This window comes from Mytilus galloprovincialis, chromosome 4, assembly GCF_965363235.1.
Source record: "Mytilus galloprovincialis chromosome 4, xbMytGall1.hap1.1, whole genome shotgun sequence".
NCBI lineage: Eukaryota > Metazoa > Mollusca > Bivalvia > Mytilida > Mytilidae > Mytilus > Mytilus galloprovincialis.
Genome location: NC_134841.1, coordinates 25,750,708 through 25,777,672, shown reverse-complemented (window position 1 = coordinate 25,777,672; position 26,965 = coordinate 25,750,708). Strand labels below are relative to the sequence as shown.

General features: G+C 32.9%; 1 protein-coding gene across 2 annotated transcripts; it reads right to left on the bottom strand.

The window, feature by feature from the left end:
- Nucleotides 1–902: 902 nt before the first annotated feature.
- Nucleotides 903–25,826, bottom strand: LOC143071702 (organic cation transporter protein-like). 2 transcript variants are annotated; one of them, XM_076246192.1, is made up of 11 exons: nucleotides 25,642–25,826; nucleotides 22,136–22,347; nucleotides 20,595–20,825; nucleotides 18,403–18,605; nucleotides 13,966–14,192; nucleotides 13,809–13,929; nucleotides 11,339–11,479; nucleotides 10,673–10,758; nucleotides 9,893–10,013; nucleotides 2,920–2,992; nucleotides 903–1,119 (listed from the first exon to the last, which is right to left on the bottom strand). In XM_076246192.1, exons 1-11 carry the CDS (start codon nucleotides 25,772–25,774, stop codon nucleotides 937–939), a joined length of 1,731 nt encoding a protein of 576 aa, XP_076102307.1. In that variant the 5' UTR covers nucleotides 25,775–25,826; the 3' UTR covers nucleotides 903–936. The 2 variants fall into 2 exon arrangements, with proteins under 2 accessions (XP_076102307.1, XP_076102306.1); XM_076246191.1 differs by having other exon boundaries at nucleotides 13,809–14,192.
- Between the last annotated feature and the right edge of the window lie 1,139 nt (nucleotides 25,827–26,965).

Here is a 26,965-nt window from a genome sequence, read left to right as displayed (position 1 = left end):
CGTTGAAACTATTTTGTGTCGATTTCAGTTGTTCTTCATTTGTGTTGGATCAGTTTATGTGTTAGTAGCGATACCTTGTCACTTTGAATGAAGTCTGTATAGTGTGAACATGCATGAGCATAATGTGAACATCAGACGATAACGCAGAGGATATTATTACGAAAATAGAAGGTGGAGTATTAGATGATTGAAATCATTACGCTTGCCAAGATTCAAGTTAAAAATTTCAATCAGTATCGATTTTAAGGAAAATCAAGATCAACGAACCGAGCAGAATTTTTACTTTGAGAATTATCCTTATCGCAGTTCACTAGGATTTATGATATATAAGTAGTAGTTGTCGTTTGTTTATGTAATTTATACATGTTTCTCGTTTCTCGTTTTTTTTTTATAGATAAAACCGTTGGTTTTCCCGTTTGAATGGTTTTACACTTGTTAATTTGTGTCCCTTTATAGCTTGTTGTTCGGTGTAAGCCAAGGCTCCGTGTTGAAGGCCGTACCTTGACCTATAATTGTTTACTTTTATAAATTGTTATTTGGATGGAGAGTTGTCTCATTGGCACTCATACCCATCTTCCTATACCTACTCATTGAAATCTGCGTTTCTTCAGTACAGATCATCATCAATACAACTAAAATTAGAAAATATTTTGCAAGATGCGTTTTCTTTTTGTCTAAGTATTTGGATTTATAGGAGTATAAAGTTTTTTTAACCAGTAGTGTTGCACAATCAATAACCATTGACATTATGACTGTCTACAACTTAGTGGCTGAAATAACAATCAACCGTTACCAAGCTCAACAAACATGTTATTTAAGTCCAGCATTTTGTTGATGATAACATGCATCTTCGGAGTATAACTGTGATTCTTTAAAAAGTCAAAAAATACCCAAACTAGATCTTAACTTGAAACAACTAATTTCAAGTAAAACATGCTAATTAACATAAATAGTTTTTTCATCTGACTGATTACAATGTTTCTTTTTCCACTGCTTCATTTCCATGATTGTTTGGGGAAGTGGTCTTCCTTTTGTTTCTGGTAGAAATAACAGAAGAAATGAAACAATAAGACAGCATGCTCCAAACACTACTCCGGGACCCCATTCTACATGGAAAGCCTGTAAAAGTGATTTTAGTGAACACAATTGAAAGGTATACTCAAAGACAACATAATTCAAATTTCAATGAAAAGCATTGAAAATATAGTAAAAAAATTAATGTTAATAAAATCACTTTTGTTTGAAAACTAGAAACAGCAGTACATGAAGAGCTTAAAGTTTTGGTTTCACTACTTTCTTACAATACATTTTATATGGAATAACCGTCTCACAGATGATTTCGGATATGTTCCTTATGTCGTAACTACAATACCCTTTCCCTTTTCATGAATGTGACCTACCGAGCTAGACTATTTACCGGATTTGTAATAATATAAGCAACACGACGGATGCCACATGTGGAGCAGTATCTGCTTACCCTTCCGGAGCACCTGAGATCAACCAAGTTTTAGAGGGGTTCGTGTTGCTTAGTCTTTAGTTTTCTATGTTGTGTCTTCTGTACTATTATTTGTCTGTTAGTCTTTTTATTTTTAGCCATGGTGTTGTCAGTTTATTTTCTATCAAAGAGTTTGACTCTCCCTCTGGTATCTTTCGTCCCTCTTTTATATGTTAATTCTCGAAATATATCAAATCTATTTGTATGATCTTTAGAGAGGACCAAGTTTTTTCTATTTCTTAGCAAATATAAATACATTCTATGCTTTCTGATACAGTTCATATATCATGTACTCATTCTCAAAGGTTTTAGATCTTTGAATGTTGTTTTATCGGTATAAATATAAAGTTTGCTACCAATAAATAAAAAAACAAACTAAATACATATGTACATTCACAGTCATACAATCTGTCAATACCTATAATTTGTCATTGCAAATTGTCATCCATTTCTCGGCATTTTGATGACGTTTCTATACTAAATTCATTGTATGTTATAAGTGTACTGAAAACATAATTTTATCTTAAATACGTGTTTGAGTTGTTATTGGTTTTGAATTAGCTTTCAGTCATTACGCATAAGTACTCTCAGAAAAGTTCTTTGTTTTTGATAATTGTTTTGGGCTTTGTATCGATCTGAATTTTAAAGATTGTTGTGAAGTTACCCCTTATTCCAGGTTAGGTGAGGGTTAGGAGACATACAAACATATTGTTTGTCGTTTGAATTGTTTAACATTGTCATTTCGGAGCCTTTTATAGCTGACTATGCGGTTTGGGCTTTGCTCATTGCTGAAGGCCGTACGGTGACCTATAGTTGATAATTTCTGTGCCATTTTGCTCTCTTGTGGAGAGTTGTCTCATCGACAATCATACCACATCTTCCTTTTTATATTAACACCGCAAAATTATTGTGCCTGTCTCATCAGTCAGGTATACCCAGGTTAGTTATATATCAGTGGTTGTTGTTTGTTGCTGTATAGCATATTTGTCTTTTATTATTGTTTTGTACTTGAATAAGGTGAAGAACTTTCTCATCTTAACTGTTTTCCTTTTGTTTCTCGGGGACTTTTATAGCTTGTTATGCGGTACGGGTTTCGCTCCTTGTAAAGTGCCCATCAGTTGCTTACCATCTATGCCATTTGGTCTCTGGTGGGGAGTGTGGAGAATGGACTCATTGACATTCATGTCACATCCTTTTACTTTTATATTACCGTTCAGGAGAGTAAGACGTTTTATTTTTGCAAGTACAATAACAGCAAACATTTTTTTGTAGTTTGCTGACTGCAGGAAAGGATTATGCATACATCGATCGCGTGCAGCATAATAGACAAACCTTCTTTTATAAATCATTTTTAGAAAGTACATTTCTATTATCATTTAACCTCTGAGACAAGAAAGTTTGTAGAAAATAAACATATGTCATACCAGAAGAGTCGCAAACGGTGCAATAACTCCACCAATGTGTGAACCAAAAGCTCCTATACCAATTCCCATATTTCTACAAAAGACATATCCTATATAAAGATTAAAAAACAATTTGATGAATATGTATACAAAATAATTCATCTGCTGTTACATCATGATGCAAAAATCTATGAAAATACAACATTCCATACCTATCACCAATATCTTAATCCTGCGTACAAACAATAAAGGCCAATCTATACATAAATAAGGGGTATGCTTCTGACATCTAAACTGAACATCAGACTACAAATACATGTCCAAAATAGTCTGCCGAGTTAACAAGGATATGTTTATCACACAAATTCTTCTACGACAGTTAATAAGAAACACGATTGAAATAGAAAATACACAAATTTTACGCTCGCCATCGCGCATTGGTCGACCGGCACAATTCGTCGGTATCACAACGGACTTATGGCAAGTTTCTTTAAATACTAGTATAGTAGTCAGATTTGTAAATTTACCGATGTTGTCCTAATTTTTGACTTAATGCGAATTCACACGGCGACTGATACATTCCTTGCTTACACTGTCGACACATCTGATCTCGCTCCTAGTGGGGTATCCCAGTATTTTGATTATGATTTTTTACCATCTTTGCTTATGTAGACTGTATGTCATTATGTAAAATACAAATACAATGAAGGGAAGAAATACAATTTCATCGATTATAACGTTTGCTCCAAATTGAAGAAACATTCTGAACTATTATTTCCGCCTGGAAAAATCATGACAGTATTTGTTTTTACGGAAACAAGTGTATAGAAAACTGATAACTACTTTCTTAGAAAAAATAAGTGCATGTTGACACAGATGACAACATGTCAACTTTGTAACATAGAAATTTTAAACCTTTTGAAATTTAAGATATCATGGCATTGATCATACATGACATCTACAACTTTTTAAGTATGTTTTAAACATTGTTAAGTCAAGATAAGTTTTTTTTTTCAGAATAAAGCATTAAGTGGACATATATATTCTAGTTGTTATGAACCATGATAAACGAATGAATGTGTTTTAAAGAGGGGCGAAATATACCAGAGGGAGATTCAAGCTCATACATATAAAATAAACTGATAACGTCATGGCTAAAAAAAGAAAAAAGACAAACAGACACAAAACACAACATAGAAAACTAAAGACTAAGCAACTCGAACCCAACCAAAGCCTTGGGGTGATCATATTCATGAAAGGGAACGGGATTGTAGTTTCGATATACCGAACATAACCGATATTATTTGTGAAACGGATATTTCATAACCAACCAATTCGTGATGATGTCAGTATTACAAACGAAGGGATGATTTCAACACCACCATTTTGATCTTGGTTGCATAGCTTACTTGTGAGCAGCAACTCTCATTCAAAGAAATCATGAAAGAAAATATAAGCCCAGGAATATCGTATCAATTAGGAGATGTATACTCCATATGCAGGCGCTGCCAGAATGTTGCTACATAGAAATGGAAAGTTCGCAATTTGGAAAGTGAAATCTCTTTTGTCGTAAAGTTTTGTTTTCAATCGACCCTCATTGTCTATTTCAAGATGTAAGTCAAGATATGAGACAGACTTAGCTGTATCTGTTGTATCCTTTATCTCTAGTTCGATATGATAAATGCATTCAACATAGTCACCAAATTTTGAATTATATCTTTAAATATATAGCAGAAAGTAAAGTAAAAGAATATTGCTAACTTCTTTTCTTTCTTCCTAAGAAGTTCCTGTATGAAGTCAGCATAAAAAAATTAATGAATAAGTCGACAAGAGGGGCAAAATTGGTCCCACAGGAATGCCGATAGTTTGTTGAAAAACGTAATAAACAATTATGCTGTCAATCAAGAGATCAATCATCTTGATAATGCAATTTCAGAGATTTTTTTGTGTGAATCAGAGTAATTCTTTACAAAGTATTATTTATCCCTCCCTAAGACATGGTATTTGTTTTAACGTTTGACGTTCTATTTTATGAAACAAAGCAGTACCAACTCTTTAAATTTGTCTTCAAGTTTTGAATGGGGAATACTTGTGTAAAGTGTAAAAAGTCAAATGTAAAGTGTGAAAAGTCAAATGTTTAATTATTATTGCAAAGTTAAAGAGTCTCAAGTTGAATTGTATTGTATGTATCTACATCTGATTCCCACCACCTCTAGAATACGCCGTTTCATACTAACTTTTAAGCCCAGCTTTGATTGCTGATAAAGTTGATGTTGATAATTAAGAAAGAGGTTTATTGGAGCAATTGAAAGACCAAGCAATATACCGTTTGTAACGACAATTATGTAGTCTAGGTTCTCAATACAGTGATGGAAGATCCAGTGCTTCATCTTTTGTTGAAATTCCAATGAAATATAGAACAGACACATGATTATCAAGGATTTTCTCTTTAGTAAGTGTTTTGGGGTATACATGTATGTTGAGTTTCAAAGTGAATTGGCAATACCTTATTCATTTATCAAGCAGATTTACACGCAAAACGATGATGTTTGGGGCTTAATCTGCGAGGACAACAACATATTTGTCATGGAGGTAGGACAAGTGTTTTGCAACATTTGGGTCTTTAATTAGTAACGTAGCATGGGTTCACTACTGCCTAGGAACTAGGCATATAAAAATTAGACGATGTAATAGTTCTGCACCGGAGCCGAAGGGGTTTCTTATCCATACACGCCGTATTCCGAGGTGTGTTTAACTAACCTACACCCGATGCTAAGGCCTATATTTTTTTCCAATATCACAGAATGCATGACTAATAAGAGAACAAAAAGATGAAACCCTACTAGTAACCTTTTTTGACGATCTTCGTTCATACTTTGACAAGTGAGTAGATTTTTACAAATGTTAAAAAAGTTGCCGTTTTGCATATTCCCGTTAAGTCCATGTGCTAATATTGACCAGCTGATCAAAGTTTGCCGTATCGTGCATCCTAATTACAAACAAAATACATCATGCTCCGTGTATGCAGATGTCAATATGGACGGGTATAAGACGGAAGACATTTTGAGTCACGCGTAGGATTTTGAAGAAGAGACTTATCTTATATCTATCAGTTAAAATGACAACTACAGCCCGTAACAGAGTAGTGATCGAATTCGCGTTTCTTTACCGTCAGAAAAAGTTACGTTATCGACAAACTTATTTCAGAAGTGACATAATTTAATTTTCTTCATCAACAAAATATTTCATGTCCAACGTGTAAGTTTTCATTGTTTAAGTCGAAGTTTTTTTAACACAGTAAAACATTTTTTATAATCAACCTCTGTCATTGGCATTTTCATTTAAACGGTAAAGGATCAAATACGGGATCTCCCAATTTTCTATCATTTGTAAAGCTGGGGTCACACATTCACGATTTTTACTGCCGTCCTTGACAGGACCATTCCCGATTAAAATTTATTAAAAGTCTGATCAAGATCCTATGAATCGTGGATGGAAATTCAAACTTTAATTAAAATTTGTAAAAAAAACAAATTTAATCACGACAACAATCAGATATTGCGTCGATATTCAACCGTTTCCAAGGGAATTTATCCCGATAATCCCGTTCTAAATCCGCTTCTAATTCGATTTGTATCTTTCGCCAGGTAAAATTCGACCGAATCTGTCACGACTGCGTCCCGATTCTAACGAATGTAATCCGACAGAGATCAGATAGTGACAAGACAGTGAACCGACGCTGACGGAAGTTATCCGTTCGAAAACTGTCGGCATACTCGGGATGATCAGGTACTGTCGGAACGTAATCCTATCACGGTCCGCTCTATCGCATTGCAAACGGCTTTGTCTGGTCTCAGTCGTATTGTATTCTGTAATTGTCGGGACCCTGACGTGGGTATCATTGACGAATTTAGAATTAATAACGGGACTGTTTCGGAACGGTTTCGGCAAAAACGGTTCGCAATCGACAAGATCTGGATGCAATCTGGACTCAATAGGCAGAAAAACAGCAATGAAAAATATCTCCAGATCATTCCTGTTCCACAGGACACCGTCCCGAATACACAGAACATTGTTAGGATTTCGATCCGATACAGCAGAATCTGTCACGACATAGGAACGATTGTAATCCGACTAGACAAAATCGGCTGAGTTTCCCCGAATGTTACGGGACGCACCTATCTGTCGGGGTGCTTTGCCGAACTATTCGGGCCCTTCCCGACCAGTAGGAATCTGTTACGAACTAAAACGACTGCGTTCAGACAATAATAGGACATTCCAGATAATTGAGGATACTAATCCGACTTTTTTCACTTTTCGTGTCGTATCGCTGTCTGATCTCAAACGGGAGCAATAATCGGTAATGTGTGAACCCCGCATTACGAGGAAATGTTTATTGTAGAAACGATGACTGCGACTCAGATAAATTCATTATGAATAGCATAAATACTCATTGATTGAATGACATTGATCATGACTTTATCGGAGTCGCATCCATCGTTTCTACAATAAACATGACCTCATCGATTTGCTCAATGTAGATATTATATACTGCTTGCTTGCACTGTGAATATTAATGGGATTCAACACTGTAATATTTTTTCTTTCGTCTGATACAGAATACCCCATATCTTTTCTTTTTTCATACTTATCTGTTTATTATGTCCCGGGATTATGTCAATCATACATTGTTGCAATACCGACATGCTTGTACTTTGTCACAGAAAAAACTGAAATAAATTTCCTTCAAATCGAAGTAAAAAATACAAATGTACTCTTTTAACATTTGAAATGTTGAAGACAAAATTGCTCTATATCTTAAGTTATTGACGAATATTTGAAATTTAAACCTCTATAAGATGTGATGTACGGCATTTCATTTTATCATTGGTAATGATCCATATCTGACAGAGAAGAAATATTCATAATTCTCAGAAAGTTTTCATAAACATTGTTAGAATAGATTCCAACAATCAAGACAACAGAGACAAACAATATGAAAATGAAAAGATATGACTTAAGTGTTAGCATGTTCAGGGAGACGGCACTCAATTTACAAAAAAATAATTGATGTTTTAAGGAACTGTAGAGGTCTCCACAGGTTTTCAACAAGGGTAGAATTCAAAACCTTGAATATGAAAGCCTCAAAATCCATGATACTTTTTCTGTGCGGTAGTTGTATCTACAAAATCCAATCATGTACACGACATATAATACATGTATATTTATATATTGGGAATTTATTTTTGTTTCCAAACAGAATTATAAGGTTATGTATAAGTGCCTCCGTTCACTGCACAATTGTAAATTGTCTATCTAAAGACCAGTAAAAATAAATGGCACAAGTTCACGTAGTCATAAAAAAAGTAGTATAATTTACGTTATCGAACAAAAAATCAGAAATACGGAATATCATATGTGAATGGTTAGGAAATCCGTTTCCCCTACATGTTTTAAAAGTCAAAGAAAAATGTTTTCCCTGATACAAACGTTTTAAGAACCAGCTTTGTGTAACCTATAGACAAATTCGACTGGATATAAGGAAGTTAATATGTTTACTCTGATTTGAAATGATCTTTTAGAACTTTTTTTAGTAATTGAGAACCTATGTTGTTTATGGGTAATAGGTGAAATGTTGCATGATCCCTCAAAATGACAGCAAGCGCAGTTTCATTTGTACACTGCTAAAAACTGTCAGGTCCTTTCCATGGTATATTTTGGAGAATTTTTTTTTTACTGTTTTTTTTCTAAAAAAATATATTCTCTGTGTGTGCCATTGCAAGAAATAGTTTTGCTCGTTATTTTGCCATATTAAAAAAAAAATCTCAACAAAATTTTCCTGTTTAAACTTTACTAGAAAAAAGTTTGGCATGTGAAACGGACGAAGACATATTCTAACAGAAGTACAAATACCAGTCCTCCCTTTTGTGTATACATATGAGAAAACATTTCAAAGTTATTGATTGAATTCAAATCCATCACACATACGGTACACATTGTAAAAATAAAGGACTTCATTCCTATCAAACACCTTTTTAGTTGTTTACCAGTATATTTCTTTTAGTTTTGGGTAAAATTGTAAAGGAAATAATACTATCAAGACGTCCTTCCATAAATCTTTTTTTTCTGTTCTGACTTTGAAGAAATGACTACTTTTCGCCCAATCGAAATGGTGCATGGACATATTTTGTTTCATATTATTAGAATTATTTTCAATATTATCGGTATTAAACTTGATTATCGACACATGAAAGTTTGTCAGCATTGTCAATCTTTTTAACGTTAAAGTACCAATAGTTCGGTCACTACTCAATTAAGTTTGTCGATAACGTAGCTAATTTTGACGGTAAAGAAACATCATTTCGATCACTTCTCTGTTACGGGCTGTATATGTGTTTGATATATAATTCAAATAAAAGTTCTTTACATGTTTGTTCTGTAAGACATTGCCATATGGGATCAAAATTTTAAATTATTTTTTATTCAAAACAGATACTTAATTAATGTTTTCTTATGTCTTGAAACAACTTGTAGTGAACACTTTTAGTTATATCTTATCTTCACATAATTAAAAACAAAACAATTTCTATTATAAATAACAATGGCCTTTTTTATACGTAGAAGCAGGGGTTTCAGGAAACAACGCTCGTCAAACCCTGTGGTCAAATCCATTGTTATTCGTAACAATAGATCCATTGAATTTATACTTGATTCAGAAATAGAAACTATGAAGTATAACAATAGAAATGGGTTGTAAGGGGTATGATTGCCAATTAAAGGTTCGTTCCTAGCAGTACTTTAGAAAATAAAGATATTTTAAATCTTTCACATTGTTTTGAATTTTCTTTGTGCCATGCTGTAAAACAAAAGCTATGTGTGAGTTGGGCGAGAGCTAAATGATGAAATTGTCAAACATTACCGCTTCTGAAATACAAATGCATGAATACTTTTAAAACAATTCTATATTTTATTTCAGTAATAGCAGTGAGATTACCTTAAATTTGTAGGAAATGTCTCTGGTGTATATATGAATATGGAATTGTAAGAACCTGCTATACCTGTTTTGGCTATAAAACTACAGGCAATGGCTAGCTTAACAAATATTTCGTGTTTCTCTGAAATAGATTACAAGCATTATTCAATTGTGTGTAAAATTAACATCCAAAACATTAGGCATAATACATTGGGCGATTTAGAGCTTAATGTATTGTAAAGACACTTTTCTCTTCCATCGACGTTAACATCTGATTTTCTTATTAAATTACTTTAGAATGGTAATATTCTCGTATTTATTCACTGTATTTAAAAAACCGCGAAAACAAATCAGTTACCGCCAGCAAGAAAAAAAATATTATAAAATATGCTAGCGCAGCCTTTCTGAATTCGATATAAAGGAGTCGACGTTTTTATTTTCATTGGTGAGCTATATGCTGATCTCTCAATATCATCACTTGTTTTCTTCGTTGATAGTTATTTTATCATCAAAGTAATTAAAAAAACATTAATGGCATTGTTCACTTGAATTACATATTTATCTTTGATTGATATATGACATTTAAAAAGAAATGTTCAAACTCCCTGAGATAAAACAACGTTCACTCAATTTCTACTTTATAGTTGTTCCTTTCTTTTCATCTGTTATGTGAAGAACATAAATACCATATTAAAATTCAACTCAGATTAGAGATAATAATATTACCTCTAAAACAAATCAATACAAAAAACAGAATCATTGCTATACCAGTCAGCAAATAGAAGCCTATAGTTAACTTACCTCTAAAACTAATTAATACAACAGACAGTATCATTGCTATACCAGCCAGCAAATGGAAGCCTATAGTTAACTTCTTTCTGCTGATGCTGTATAAAGAAATGCTATAGTTATAAAGACATATACAATTGTGTTGTCATTTTCAAAGGTTCCAATATATTACAAGAATAATGCACGAAGGTAAAAGAGTATTTAATCCTGACAACTGTCAGACAAAAGATATGATATTGCATCATACAGTTTAAAAAACACATCGGCTACCACATGCATATACTTCATATAATATGATGTGTACAATTTATGTATAACAAGAATGTGTCCCAAGTACAAGGATGCCCCATCCGCATTATCATTTTCTATGTTCAGTGTACCGTGAAAATTGGGTAAAAATCTAATTTGGTATACAAATTAGAGAGATCATATCATAAGGAACATGAAGACGAAGTTTCAAGTTTTAAGTTGATTGGACTTCAACTTCATCAAAGACTACCTTGACTTTTAACCTGAAGCGGGACGAACGGACGGACGAACGGACGCGCAGACCAGAAAACATAATGCCCATAAATGGGGCATTATCATTTTAAAAAAGCAGATCCGAAGCATGCATAAAATTATACTAGAGAACTCATAATATATAATTCAGTCTACTGTTTTGGCGTTAGAATGTACCTGTTCATATTCACTAATATTGCAAAGACCACACATGACGGGTATTCCACCAAACCATTTACAAAAAAGTTCAAGAATCTACTACCTTCTAATTGTACAGAGGAATACAATAGTCCATAATACGTCATACCATTTGTAAACCTGGAATTTATTTTAGTAAATTTTGTTTTGACAAGAAAAGAGAACTGAATAATCACGTTTTACACAAACCTTTATTTTTTGTCATGCTTTCTGTGACAATCCAACTTGATTGCATGATTGAAAAACTAATCCAGAAGCTCATAAATTAATTTGAAATTTAAAATTGAAATTACATGCATAAACTCTGAAGAAATGTCTATGTCATATGCATTTTGTCGGGCATCTATGAACAAAACAGAGACATTAAGTTGATTCCCACATTTTTTAAATTTCAAAATAGGGAATTGTTGATTAAACCTACAAAAATAAAAAATAAATATTTGAAGGCAGAATCAATTAATTTGAATATAAACGTCAACTGTTATACATAACTATGTTGTCGATCGAATTTGATTTTGGTTTGAAATGCATTTCTTCATGATAAACACTCCAAAGTTACAATTTACCAGAACTACTGAATTGATTCCATATTAATGAATACATTATTATCATGTCAGAACCACGAAGTACACACATGAAGCTTTCTTTTTTAATGTTGATTGAAATACATGCTGAAAATAACCCTAATCTATTTGTACTTTAGCAACTTATTCAACAAAGTGTAATTTTATAACTGGGGTACTTATACATCCTTTTTTTCCTATTTTACTTAGCTTACTTGATTGAATATCCCGGCTTATCCTTGAAATGTATGAGTAAACTTGAAAAGCTATATGATCCCGTATCCCCTGTGATGAAAACGAGCAGTGGACGGAATTGAATCAATGATGAAATCACGAAATCAATTTAATATAATTGTGATACGGGGTACATACATAAATAAAAGTTGTCGTAGTCTTGTCAATGACACAACTAGAATATATGTAACACTCCCAGACGTGTCCTTCCCCCCCCCCCCCCAACGTGTCTATTCTCCCCAAACGTGTCCGTAATATTCAATATTTCCCAAACGTGTCCGATTTCATAACCCCAAACGTGTCCGATAATTGTTATTCGCCAAAACGTGTCCATTATTACACGCCAGAACGCCTCACGTCTTTTAGCGCTAATACATGCATGTCCCATATCAATAACGTTTACCGCAATCATGTGATGGGGGACAAAGATGATGAAGTGGGCATTTATTAACATTAGTTTGTTCAATGCCAGTTGTTAATGATTAGCATAAAAAAATTATTGCAAATTTAATCTGTAAATTATTGATTATTGTCCAGTTGCAAGTATTTCATGCTCATTTAGAGCGAACATACAAATAATTCTTGTACTGTTGAATTAATCGTTTAATATGTAAATTATTTTGTACTAGTAAACTCCGTTGATGCATTTTATATTAATTCAGAAGAATTGACTTCCTTTCTTTCAACAGTTCTGATAGTTTAGATCATAGCCTGGGAATCATGTTTTTCAATAAATTTTAAGTTTCGAACATCAATAAAGACACATGAACAAGAGACATAAAGTCCAGTGCCAAATATTTAATGAACTATTTGAAAGATATCATCTTAGCAATAAAATACATTTGTCATTTCGGGGCCTTTTATAGCTGAATATGCGGAAACGGCTTTGCTCATTGTTGAATGTCGTACGATGACCTATACTAGTAGCTATTTATTTCTGTGTCATTTGCAATCATACCACATCTTCTTATCTATACTGTAGATAGGTTCTTTTATCATATCGGAAATTTAAAATAAGACCTAAATTTTAACGGTTATTCGTGATTAACACTAGTTGGGATTTTATCTAAGAAATTAAGAGTTAGTAAAAACTTTTTTATGACTTCAGTAAGAAACGCGCAGAGAATGGGACATTCTCCCTTCAGGAGGTGTCTGATTTATTATCTTCGAGTAATAATGATATTGACACGAATGATAATTCCAGTAAAAAAAAATATGGACACATTTGGGGGATTGGACACGTTTGGGTGTTTTTTTTTTAATGGACACGTTTGGGCGTTTATACAAATAAGAAGTTTTGGCGCTGTTTTACAACTAGACATGTTTTGCAGTTCAGTGAAGTCGATGTAGACACGTTTGGGGGAATCGGACACGTTTGAGGAAGAGGACACGTTTCTGAATGTTACATATATAATGTGTATTATGAAGTTAACCGACTAGTATACATTTAATGATAAATTTTGGTTTTGACCAAAATGTCATAACTAACTTTACACGTGAATGCAATCGAGCGGGGCGTAGGGTCCTTTGCACAAATATACTTGTTTCTTTGCCTGTTTCGACAGAAGTGAACAGCAATTATATGAGATCGTGTTTTACATTTAATATTAATTTATTTAAAATGATCAAGATATTAAATATAGATTAAGTACCATGTAAACATCCAAATCAAAGCAATTTTACACACAAATGCATTTCTAAAAATATCTAATACTGTCGGATTATTAGAACTCCTAGATGTGACAGGATTCACTTCTGATGTGACAGGATCAACTGAAGTGACAGGATCAACTGAAGTGACAGGATCAATTGCCGATGAAACAGGATTAACTGGTGATGTGACATGTATATCATTATTTATCTTTTCTTCTTTTTCATATCCTACATCATTCTCCACTTCACTGTCTAATGAGCTCAACAATGGTACAATTTTGTCTGGGTCTTTCTTGTTTTTCATTGCAATCTTTTGAATTAATTTCTGTGCTTCTTTCATTTTACCGTTAGCAACCAGCCACCTCAGAGATTCGTCACATAACCTAAAAAAATATATTTTTGGAACAATAAGTATGTTTGATTGATGAACAGTTTCGGAGCATCTAAGGTGACAAATAGATAGTTCAAATTACTTTTTTTACTTGTATGAATAAATTGTGTTATTAGGTACTGTGTACGTCAGTGTGACAGCAAAAACCATAACTTTAAAAAGTGAGTAATTATACCTTAAAGAAGTTTACTTATATTGGGCATACTTTATATATCATTAGTGAAGAGAAGAAACATTCGAGTGTCTTCTCCTTTAATTCTCTTGCATGGACATCGGTGAATGCATGAAATTTTAGTAAGTGTCTTCTATATAGTTTGAGTATATATGTTACAGTGAATTTGTATAATCTGTGAATATGTAGAATCCCTGAAATTTTCAGGGATTATGCAGAATCACTGGCCAGTTCAGGGATTATAAATAATCACTAAAATTTTCAGGGATTATGTATAATCCCTAGAAAAAACATCACCGATTATACATAATAACTGAAATGAAGAAATAGTTTTATTTATAAAGCAAATGAATAAAAGTCAAATAATTTTTGCTATAAAATCATATTAAAACAGCATTACACTGTATACAAATCAATTGTAAAATGTTAAACAGAACATATCAAAACTGATAACCCTATTTTTAAATATTATGCAAAATATATTTTAATAAAATGTTAAACACAATATATTAAAATAATATGCTTCACATCTGTTTTTACCACAATATCCACATTTTAGAAAACATTTTCCTTCACATATCGAATCAGATTTGCTGACCCGCCTAAGATAAATAAAGTGTTCAGTAAAAACATCTGTAGGTACCCCCCAAAAAGGTAAGAATTAGTAACCTCGAACTGGTTCGATCAAGATACCATTTTTTTTGGCCAGACGATATCCCTTTTCAGACTTTTGGTGAACAATTACCATTATGTTTTTTGGGATTCCCTTTCCTTTTTTACCCTGTGGAATTGCTATGAGAATATTACACCAAATGCCAGCTTCCTCTAAAATTTTGTTTTAATTGTCAATAATTAGTTTTTCTATACATTTAAATGCATAAGTTCTCTCTGTTTGAATTTCTTGTTCATTTGAACAAAAAAAAAACAAAAACAAAAACAAAAAACACCATATGTTCCATAATCTTCTTCACCATTTTTTGTTTACATGTACTACATATAACATGCTTTGTGGATTTACAAATAGATCATGAATATCCATTTGACGCTGGCTTTTGATAAACAAACAAACAATACATGTAAAGTTATCGCTATAAAGGGAATCTTGATATTACAAATTTTTGAAGTCTTCAATTTTATTTCGAAACCCTGTGTTGGTTATATCTTTTAAAAATTCATCCTCTGTATTAAAAGCAAAATTATTTCATCTGGCAAGGGATATGAGAGTAAAAAATTATATATATATATATATATATATATATATATATATATATGAGTCTGAAAGATTGTGTAACAATACCGATAAATAGATGGAAAACAAAACACTAAAAAGTGTTGAATATCATTGCACAAAGATGGAAAAACTGAACAGATGATATAAATTATACAATAATTGCAAATATTTCGGCTCAACAAATGGCCTTCTTCGGTGACAAAAGTTTTAACAATAATGAGATATAATGTATAAGGTGTAAACATAGATCACTAATAATACAGGTAAGTTTTGGTCGATTGATTTTAATCCAAAATCCTGAATATAATAATATAAACACTAGACTGTAAATTTAATTATTTCTTTCTATTGATTCCATCTGGATGGAGGACACCCAGTGTTTTTATCCAAAACCTCTCCCGATTTTCTCTTTGCCTATGTTGCCATGTACAATCCTGTTCGATCACAAGGATCTTCATGTGATCAAAATCTTTCAGATTGTGATCTGGTAACCTGAAATGTTTACAAACCGTATATTCCTGTCAGCCAACATTTCAGGTTACCAGATCACAATCTGAAAGATTTTGATCACATGAAGATCCTTGTGATCGAACAGGATTGTACATGGCAACATAGGCAAAGAGAAAATCGGGAGAGGTTTTGGATAAAAACACTGGGTGTCCTCCATCCAGATGGAATCAATAGAAAGAAATAATTAAATTTACAGTCTAGTGTTTATATTATTATATTCAGGATTTTGGATTAAAATCAATCGACCAAAACTTACCTGTATTATTAGTGATCTATGTTTACACCTTATACATTATATCTCATTATTGTTAAAACTTTTGTCACCGAAGAAGGCCATTTGTTGAGCCGAAATATTTGCAATTATTGTATAATTTATATCATCTGTTCAGTTTTTCCATCTTTGTGCAATGATATTCAACACTTTTTAGTGTTTTGTTTTCCATCTATTTATCGGTATTGTTACACAATCTTTCAGACTCATATAATTTTTCCTGTTTGTGTAGTATTGTCAATTTTGATGATCCAATACCTATTAAGTTTACTGGTTGGTAGATTCGTATAGACTCTATATATATATATATATATATATATATTTCAAACAAAGTATCATTAAATTATTCATAATCCCTGAAATTATATTAGGGAATTTGTAGAATAATTATTAAAATGTTCAGTGATTATGTAAAATCACTGGTCATTTTCAGAGATTATATATAATTACTAATGATTTTAGTGATTTTACATATTCCCTGAAAAATCAGGGATTCCATAAAATTTTCAGGGATTATGTAGAATCACTGGCTGGTTTAGGGATTCTATATAATCACTAAAATTTTCAGGGATTGTGTATAATCACTAGAAAAAACGTCAGTGATTATATATAATAACTTAAATGAAGAAGCAGTTTTATTTATAAAGAAAATGAAAAAAAGTCAATTAATTTATTCTAAAAAAATTGAGACTACTATAACGTTGTAGTAGTCTCAAGATAAATAAACTCATCATAGATACCAGGACTAAATTAAAATCATAATTAAACATCATGATAAACATTAATTGTAAAATGTTAAGCACAATATATCAAAATGATAACCCAATTTTTTTAATTTTAGGCACAATATATTAAAATGTTAAACACAATATATTAAAACAATATGCTTCACATCTGTTTTTACAACAATATCCACATTAAAAAAACCGTTTCCTTCACATATCGAATCAGATTTTACAACATGCCGTAGAGAAATAAAGTGTTCAGTAAAAACATCTGAAGGTACCCCCAAAAAAGGGGATTAGCAACCCCAAACTGGTTTCAGCAAGATACCATTTTTTGTGGCCAGGCACAGAACAATTGCCATTATGTTTTTTTGGGTTTCCCTTTCTTTTTTTACTCTATGAAATTGCTATGAGAATATTACATCAAATGCCAGCTTTCTCTAAAATTTTGTTTTATTTGTCAATCCTTAGTTCTGCCTGTTTTAATGTTTATCAGTTAGAAGTTCATGTTCATTTGAACAAAAATAAAAATAACAAAATCCAACAAAAACCCACAAAACAGATGTTCCATAATCTTCTCATAATCTTCTTCACCATTTATTTTACACGTACCTCAAATAACATGCTCTGTATTTACAAATATAACATGAATATCCATATGATGCTGGCTTTCAAGAAACAAACAATACATGTAAAGTTATCACTATAAAAGGAATGTTAATATCATTAATTTTTGAAGTCCGCAACTGTATCTCGAAACCCTGTGTTGGTTATATCTTTAAATCATCCTCTGTGTTTTAAAGCAAATTTATTTCATCTGGCAAGGAGTACGAAAGAAAAAAATTATAACTTGTCTATAAGAAAAAAATTATCAAACAAAGGATCCTTTTATTATTGATAATCCCCGAAATCATAGTAGGGAATTTATAGAATAATTATTAAAATGTTAAGTGATTATGTAAAATCACTGGTAATTTTCAGGACTATATATAGTCACTATTGATATTAGTGATTCTACAAATTTTCTGAAAACTCAGGGATTCTACATAATCACTGATTATACAAATTCACTGTAACATATACAAGACAAAATGAAAGTAGAGACTTGTACACTAACAGAACATTATTGTAGTAAAATGGAAACCACAATTTTACGTCTTTTTGTTTATAGAGACTATCAAATCAAATTTTCCATATTATCATAAATCGCAGGATAATATTGGCTTTTATTACACCTTTGTACTGTTTCGATATTAATTTACTTAGAAACTTTTGTGAACTAATGTATCCTACCAAAATATAAACAAATTGATGAATGCCATTAATCCAAGTGCCAAATGTAGAATTCGCCATGAATAATTCTGTAGACCATAACCAAAGGCAGTGAGGGTAATTACATTTGTACTCCACCAAAAGGCTCCAAAAATGCCAATATAAGAACGATATTTCCCAGGAAACATTTCAAAGATGTAAGTATACATTGTCATACCATAACCCTATTTAAAAACATACAATGTTCATGTGACAAATTTGACATTTAATTCAAAATATAACAAATGACAATTATACAGGGGTAACACATTTTTGTAGATACCCTTTTGCCATGAGAAGAGTTTTTCCTGTGTTAAAAAAGTAAACAAAATACAGCTGGAACGGAATAAACGGATATTTGTGGCGCATTACGTTAAATATTAATGATGTGCGGTTTCGACAGTTATTCCTTTTTTGACTGTTTTGGTTTTTTTTACAGCAGGGGTATAACTTTTTCTGCACATTCAGATTTCATTCTGATTCTCTATCTACGGGGCGCCGAATGGGACTCTTGTGGTTTTGTACAAAATTCAATTCTGTCATAACAAAATCAATTTTCGTCTTACATAACTATGTTGTACAGACTTGTTTTATGAGAACTTCATTTTTGTCATGACAAAATTCATTTTTGTAGACAAAAGTTAAATTTGTCAAAAAGGTATGCAAATATAAACTTATTTGCATACAACATTGACTTTTGTCGCCCAATTTTCAAATTAGGTAACAAAAGTAAAGTCTGTGTTACAAAAATGAATTTTGTCATGACAAAAGTAACTTTTGTCCACTGAAAAATAATTTTGTATGACAAAATTTTAAATTTGTAGCATGCTACAAATTTTGTTAAACTGAACTCATTTTATTGAACAAAACTCACTTTTGTCCATACAAAATTAAATTTCGAGTACAAAACCACAAGAGTCCCATTCGGCGCCCCGTACTATCGACGGTGTCTCGAAAACGCCCATCAGAAAATTGAAATTGTCGGATTCATTTCATATGTGAGGTTATCGTTGTTTGTTCCTGGATAATTGCGATGATATGCAACCATTGCAGTTAAAAATATTAATAACAAAAGCTTCTGACGTACGGTAGTTTTTTTCCCGCAAATTCATCGATTTTGACAATTTAGTATATTGTGTTGGTTCGTTTTGAAGGTCAAATATTGTTAAAATGAATTAGAAGCGATAGTGTTCGTTACAATTATCTACTTGTTTCTTTTGTACAACACAAATGAATAACCATATATGTAGCTCCATAAGGGGCATAGTTTTTCGAAGACAAATATTAGACCTCAAGCAATGCGTTCTTTCTGAATGTAGTATAAATATGACTATACTTACGTATATGGTATATATCAATTAGACAGCATCCAAGAAAATAAAAGGTTCACTTATCAAAAGGTGAAGAATTTCCATAAAAAAAATTGTTTGACCACTTTTTCAAGAAGATAATATGTATTCTTATGATCTCTACCAACAACCTTCATTTTAAAGATACAATGACGTTTGCCCGTTAACCCACTTAAAAAAACTAAACTTCTTAAACCGGTTAAAAAATAAAATCACAAAAATACTGAACTCCGAGAAACATTCAAAACGGAATGTTTCTAATCAAATGGCAAAATCAAATGAAAAAACACACAACAAACGAATGGACAACAAAAGGTAGGCCTGTATGTAGATATAGGAAGATGTGGTGTGAGTGCCAATGAGACAACTCTCCATCCAATTAAAAATTTATAAAAGTAAACCATTATAGGTCAATGTACGGCCTTCAGCACGGAGCCTTGGCTCACACCGAACAACAAGCTGTATGTGTACCGATTTTCCGCCTCTGAAATATACAGATTCCTATTCCAAAACCCTCTTCAAAAATACCAGGCTCATAACTTGGCATGTTGAACGCGCGTTTTGGTCAGGCATCCAAGTAACACATCTTGTTTATTGTATCCGCTGCCATAAGTGTTTATGGTTGGGCGAGTTGTAATAAGCATCTGTTATATATGTCTATTTTGAATTGGTATTTTTGTGTTGCTGTCTCTTTGTTGTTTACTCTTTATATCTACAATACCGATTCCGGAACAACAACACCAAAATAACAACACAAAAATATATACAGGTCGTTACAATTGACAGAACATTTTTTTTTATAATCCAAATTAAGTTTTTACTCACCTCAAGAGTAGCACCAGTCAAAAACTTCATTGCAATATAAACGTAGTAATTCGGTGACAGAGATATAAGCGTTGCAACTAGAAACATTGAAAATCCAACTGAAATCATAATTTTCTTTCTTCCATAACGATCAGCTAGCGGTAGAAATATTACGGATCCAAACATTTGACCAAATGTTACCATAGATTGGGTAAGTCCTCCCTTACCTTCACTTTGACATACGAGGTCCCACTATAGAAAATATATAAACTGGAATTTAGGTTGTGGCACAGTATAATATAGATAGTTATATTTACTACACATTTTTAAGGTTAACAGTCGTACTCTTTTGGCATCGTCTTTGGTATAAAATAAATTCACGATTTTTATTGTCTTTATTTCCCATATATCAACATGTAAATAGAAGTAATAAAGGAAAAGCTTACCATTGAGGTACCAAGAACATATATGATAATTATTTGAAAATGTTTATTTACTGTCAGTTTATACATTGAAACTGATCGAAAACATATAAATCCAACATGTTAAAAAGGGATATTAATCTCATATTCACAGAAAATATTTTCGGAAATTATGAAACAACATTGAATAATTTAATTTTGGATGTGACGCGTCTTCTGATTGGCTGACGTTTTTTTGTTTATCAGCTCATGTATATCATTTTGTCATGTGATCGTGACTTCGTCGACGTTTTTTCATGGTTTAATACGGTTTAAAATGAAATTTAGAATTAAATTATAAGAAATAACTGTAATGTTTTTTCTGTCTATGAAGAAATAACATAAAAAATGAGGTGCACACTGAATAATTGTATTTTCCCGCGGTTCGTATAGTAAAGCATGAAAATATTGTATTGTCGTTACTTTTTTCATAAATATTCATAAGGCATGACAAAATTGACCAATCAGAAGTCGAATTTTGTGTTACGATATATTGGTGTTTTTTTTCAAGCGCTTCACTTTCTAGCCGCCGTTCAACATAGTAAGCTCCTTTATTTGTAATTGCTGATTGCAATTAAAGTTGTTTTTCTGGTTTTCTACGTGTATATGTATTTGCTAATTAAAGGTGTGGTCCGCCACTTTTATCCTGAGATAGGCTCGAGCATTGACACGGATACAGGTTTCCATTCATATTCATATATCATGTGAACGATTGTTGGTTTTTCCTGGACGGTCTTGACTATCTATGAAGGGTAAACATTCAGAAATTTAAGCGAATACACTGTGGATATATTGATATTGGAAATATTGTATATATGTTTTAATATTTGTAAAATGTGTACTGCTGGAAATTATTTGAGATACAAATTAAAAACAGCGTCTATCACGTTCGACGGGCTGTCGGCACTTTATATTTGTGTTTTTAGTTATATTTAGTCATGGAGTAGAGGTAATACCAGACATTCTAACTTTGTACAACATACAGCAATTATATTATAAACAAATCGATCTCTATTATGGTAAAAAAAAAAGACAATAAAAACTGACCAAACTTTCTGTAACAGTAAAAATCATGAGTCGTGGTGTAAACACATCACCTACCTCTGTAATTACAGTATCTTGCTGGATATCGTAGTTGTAACCATAATGGCATGGTAATGTCATTAAAACATCATGACCGGAACTATTTGTATTATTTTTGACTACATTAATTTCACATGTACTACCAATCAGCTGAATATCAGTACCATTTACAACCGAAGCCACCAAAGAATTATTCACAGGCACGTCGCATGCAAATGGTGGTCTGTAAGCTAGATTATAAAAAAAATTTGTAAGCTAACTGAATAAAATGATATTAAAATAAAACACATAAAAAATGTTTAAATCAGATAGTTATTATGCAATTGTAGTCAAGTTCGAATAATTTATGGATTAACTTATTCAATTTATTTATATGCATGGATAGACGGATGACTGTTTAACGTACAGTGACAAATTAGATAACCTTCAGGACGATAACATAACAAAGCGATATGAACATAAACTCTGCTTTGTATTTGGTTCAGAAAAATATAAAGGACCCTTTAAAAAGGTAAGCGAAAGATACAAAGGGATACTCAAACTCATACGTCAGAAACGAACAGATGAAGCAATGGCAAAAGTAAAAAATAAAACCGATAAACAACACCATACACAGCATAGCATGGAATAATAAAGGCAAATAAACAACATGAACACGCAAAAAATCAAATAAAAACACTGGATGATCTCAGATGATAACTCAGGGTAAGCCGACCCTGCTTCAGATGTAGCACCCGCCGTGATGCGTATTAAAATATAAATTGGATGATGAGTCCAATTTGGTAGTTTGAGTAGAGGGGCGGTTACGTCAGTTGAAACATATTCGTCGTCATTTGCGAAACATATATTCCATAACCTACTCGTGATGGCGTCCATTAAATTGGGGTAACTTTAAAAGTTTTAAAATTTGAATCATCTTTTAGTTTCATGTTGTTGAAGTGTGATGAAGTCGTACGACGCACTCATAATAAACTATAATACAAAGATATAAGGGTTAATTATGGTGAATATCCTCTATTATAAACTCTTCAGTGTTGCTTGAATAAAATAAAAATTGAAAGACCAAAACTCGTACGAGGTTGAAGAGCATTGAAAACTCAAAATTCTGAACTGTTTTGTCAAACACAGCTTAGACATATTATAAAAATGAAGTCCCTGGATATGATATGGTATCAATATATCTCTTTTATAGCTTAAGGCAAATATTTACGCTGAAATATATACAGTCTGATATCTATGAAAACCACCCGTCTTCAACTATGTACTTTTTTTGGCCTTTTAATTAAACATTTTTTGATTCGAGCGTCACTCATGCGTCTTTTGTAGACGGAACGCGCGTCTGACGTAAATATAAAATTGTATTCCTGGTATCTAGGCCAATTTGTCTAAGAAATGACAATGTCAACTTTTACGCTTCAAATATAGGATAACTTTATGATTTTAACCTTAAATGACTTTCAGTTATATTCTAAAAAAAGAGTATGAACTTACTCAGTTACCAAGGGGGGATACCAAAAAGAAGTATAATTCACGATGGAGCAATAAATATTTCCAACTTTTGCATTGAAATATTATCTGTAAAATGGCGCAACTGCCCTTGCGCAAATGAAATACAATCATGTGGTGAAATGAAAGATTCGATTTTGTAAAAAAAAAAAAAAAAACATTGGCGAAAATACTATGCGCCCCATAATAGTAGTTCAGTGGTAAAAAAAGAATTACAAAATTAAAAAAAATATATATATATTTATTTAACCTAAAACCCCAGTCCCACTAGGCCACGATCGCACTACGATCTGTGTAAAAAATGCAAATTTTGATGATCGTAGTGCGATCGTGTAGATCGCAGTAAGGTCGTATCACGGTCGTGGTGAGGTCTTCAAGATCGTGAAGAGCGTGGCCAACTTTGAACATGTTCAAAACAATCGTAGTGCGGTCGTGGCGAAATCAGGTCGTAGTAGAAGCGTAGTGAGAGCGCACTAAGATCGTAGTAAGATCGCAAAGGTCGCTGTACAATCGTAGCGAGAGCGTGATTCTATTCGGAGAGACTGCGCTACGATCGAACAGCGACGTTAACTCGACCTCACTAAGACCATTACGTTCTCACTGCGACCCAACTACGCTTCCACTACGACTATACCACGCTGTTCACGACCATAGTACGATTCTAGCACGCCCTTGCCGTCCTCATCACGCTCTTCTTACGACCTGACTACGTTCACACTACGACCATCATTCTCATTGTCATTTTCACATAAAATATATAAAAAAAGCTCCCTAGATTTCGTTTGTTTGAATGTAATTATCCATTTCCTCTAACGGTTCAATAATGCTTCTCGTTTTTATATAGATTAGACCGTTTGTTTTCCCGTTTAAATGGTTTAACACTTGTAATATTTTGGGTCCTTTATAGCGTGCTGATTGATGTGAGCCAAGGCTCCGTGTTGAAGGCCGTACCTTGGCCTATAATGGTTTACTTTTATAAATTGTTACTTGGTTGGAGAGTTGTCTCATTGGCACTCATACCACATCTTCCTATATATATTGATACATCTATGTCATCTCTGCTATCGTTCACTAAATTATCGTCATTGAGCTTTAGGGACCAGCAATAGGTTGTAATTTAGGTTGGATTGGTCGGTCCGGCATCTCTGCTTGATCATGATTCGTTACTTTGCCCCCTCTGCCTCTACATCAACTCCTACCACCACGCCCACGTGTTTTGGTAGATTTTGGTGGCATGACTGTATTGTTTCCGAGAAATCTACAATTTAATCAGAAATAGAAGGAATTGAACTGTATTGATATGGAACACGATGATGACGTTATTACTGAGAACGTAGTAAGATCGTGCTATGAACGTAGTATAATCGTGGTAAGAACGTGTTATAATCGCAGTAAGATCGTGTTGCAATCGGATAACTCGTGGCATGGTCGTAGTGAGAACGTGAAGAGCGTAGAAAGATCTCGATAAGCGTAGTGAGGTCGCAGAATAAGCGCGGTGAGAACATGGTATAGTCGTAGCGGGATCTTTGTAGAAGCGTAGAGAGGACGTAGTAGCATCGTGAAAGCAACGAAAATTTACATTTTCATGCCGCTCATACCGCGACCTCACCACGATCTAAATTTATTTTAGATCGCAGTGAGCGTGGTGCGATCGTGGTCTAGTGGGACTGGGGCTTAACGTTCGAAAAATAATCGAAATATCAAGTTGTCAATAAATAAACTCACCATATACGATATTAAAATTGTATATTTACGCCAGACGCGCGTTTCGTCTAAAAAAGACTCAACAGTGATGCTCGAATAAAAAACTGTTTTGAAGGCCAAATAAAGTACGAAGTTGAAGAGCATTAAGGACCAAAAGTTCCTAAAAGTTTTGCCAAATACAGCTGAGGTAATCTATTCCTGAGGTAGAAAAGCCTTAGTTTTTCAAAAATTCAAAGTTTTGTTAACAGTTAATTTATAACTATGAACATATCAATGATAAATCAAGTCAACACAGAAGTGCATATGGAACTTACCTGCAAAAATATATGCGAGTATTGCATAGGCAGCACCTGTCATTGCTAAAGCAAAATACACACATTGTTGTCTTTGGTAAGGACCAAACCATCCTAGAGACAGCAATATTTTGTCTACGTCGATATTAGCCATATTAACAGTAGTATTACCAATGCATTAAACGTTGTATTGCATCTCAATATACGTGACCAAGCATAAAAAATCCATAATTCCATGTCATGAAAAGTAAACCTGTATTTCATCCCAGGTATATATACTATTTTATACGTAATCACATCTTACAGTAGACAAAAATTAAACGTTCTAATCGATTCAATGGATGCTTGTAACACCGCCACATTTTTAACCCCGCCACATTCTGTATGTACATTTTATGTGCCTGTCCCAAATGCATTCAGTGGTTTTTTGTTTATTTTTTATACATAAATTAGACTGTTAGTTTTCTCGTTTGAATTGTTTTACATTTTTTATTTCGGTGCTTTTTATAGCTAACTATGCGGTATGAACTTTGATCATTGTTGAAGGTCGTACGGTGACCTATAATTGTCAATTTTTGTATCAATTGGGCTCTTGTGGAGAGTTGTCTCATTGGCAATTATGCCACATCTTCTTTTTATATTGTAAGTATTCTAGTAAACATTAACAATCCCACAAATATACATCTCAAAATACATCAATTAATAAAAAAACGGACAACTTCAGGACGAAAATAGAAAAACAAATCAACAAAATAAAACATAAAGTCATGAAGACTGAGCAACATTAACCCTTCATACATGTGAAATCGACCAGAAAGACTGTGCAACATTAACACTTTATACATGTGATATCAGCCAACATGTCAAAAAGACTCAGCAATATTAATGCTTTGTGCCTGTGAAAAAGGCCGGAAAGACTGAGCAACATTACTAGTACCCTGTTATACCTGTGAAATCGACCAGAAAGACTGATTAACATTAACCTTTCATACCTGTGAAATCGGCCAGAAAGACTGAGCAACATCAAACCTTTATACCTGTGAAATCAGCCAGAAAAAATCAGTAACATTCACCTTTTATACCGGTGAATAATACATAAAATCATAAAGACTTAGCGACATAAACCTTACATACCTGTGAAATCGGCCAGAAAGACTGAGCAACATTAATACTTTACACATGTGAAATGAATCGAATTAAAATTAAATCAAAAAATGAGCGAGTACAGAGATTTGATCTGTATTAGATTGAGTAAATATACATATCAACATCATTTAACTAGCGATACTGGATGTCAAAGATGTGTTCCTTGCATTGACAAACATATTTGACTGGATTGAGGTAA

Bases quoted from the DNA above. Each gene is read 5' to 3' on its own strand.
- LOC143071702 (XM_076246191.1), bottom strand. From the start codon at position 25,774: ATGGCTAATATCGACGTAGACAAAATATTGCTGTCTCTAGGATGGTTT. The intron at 14,193-18,402 runs GTAGGATACATT...ATATTTTTTTAG, and splicing joins ATCAATTTGTTTATATTTTG to GTTATGTGACGAATCTCTGA. The intron at 1,120-2,919 runs GTATGACATATG...TCACTTTTACAG, and splicing joins CACCGTTTGCGACTCTTCTG to GCTTTCCATGTAGAATGGGG.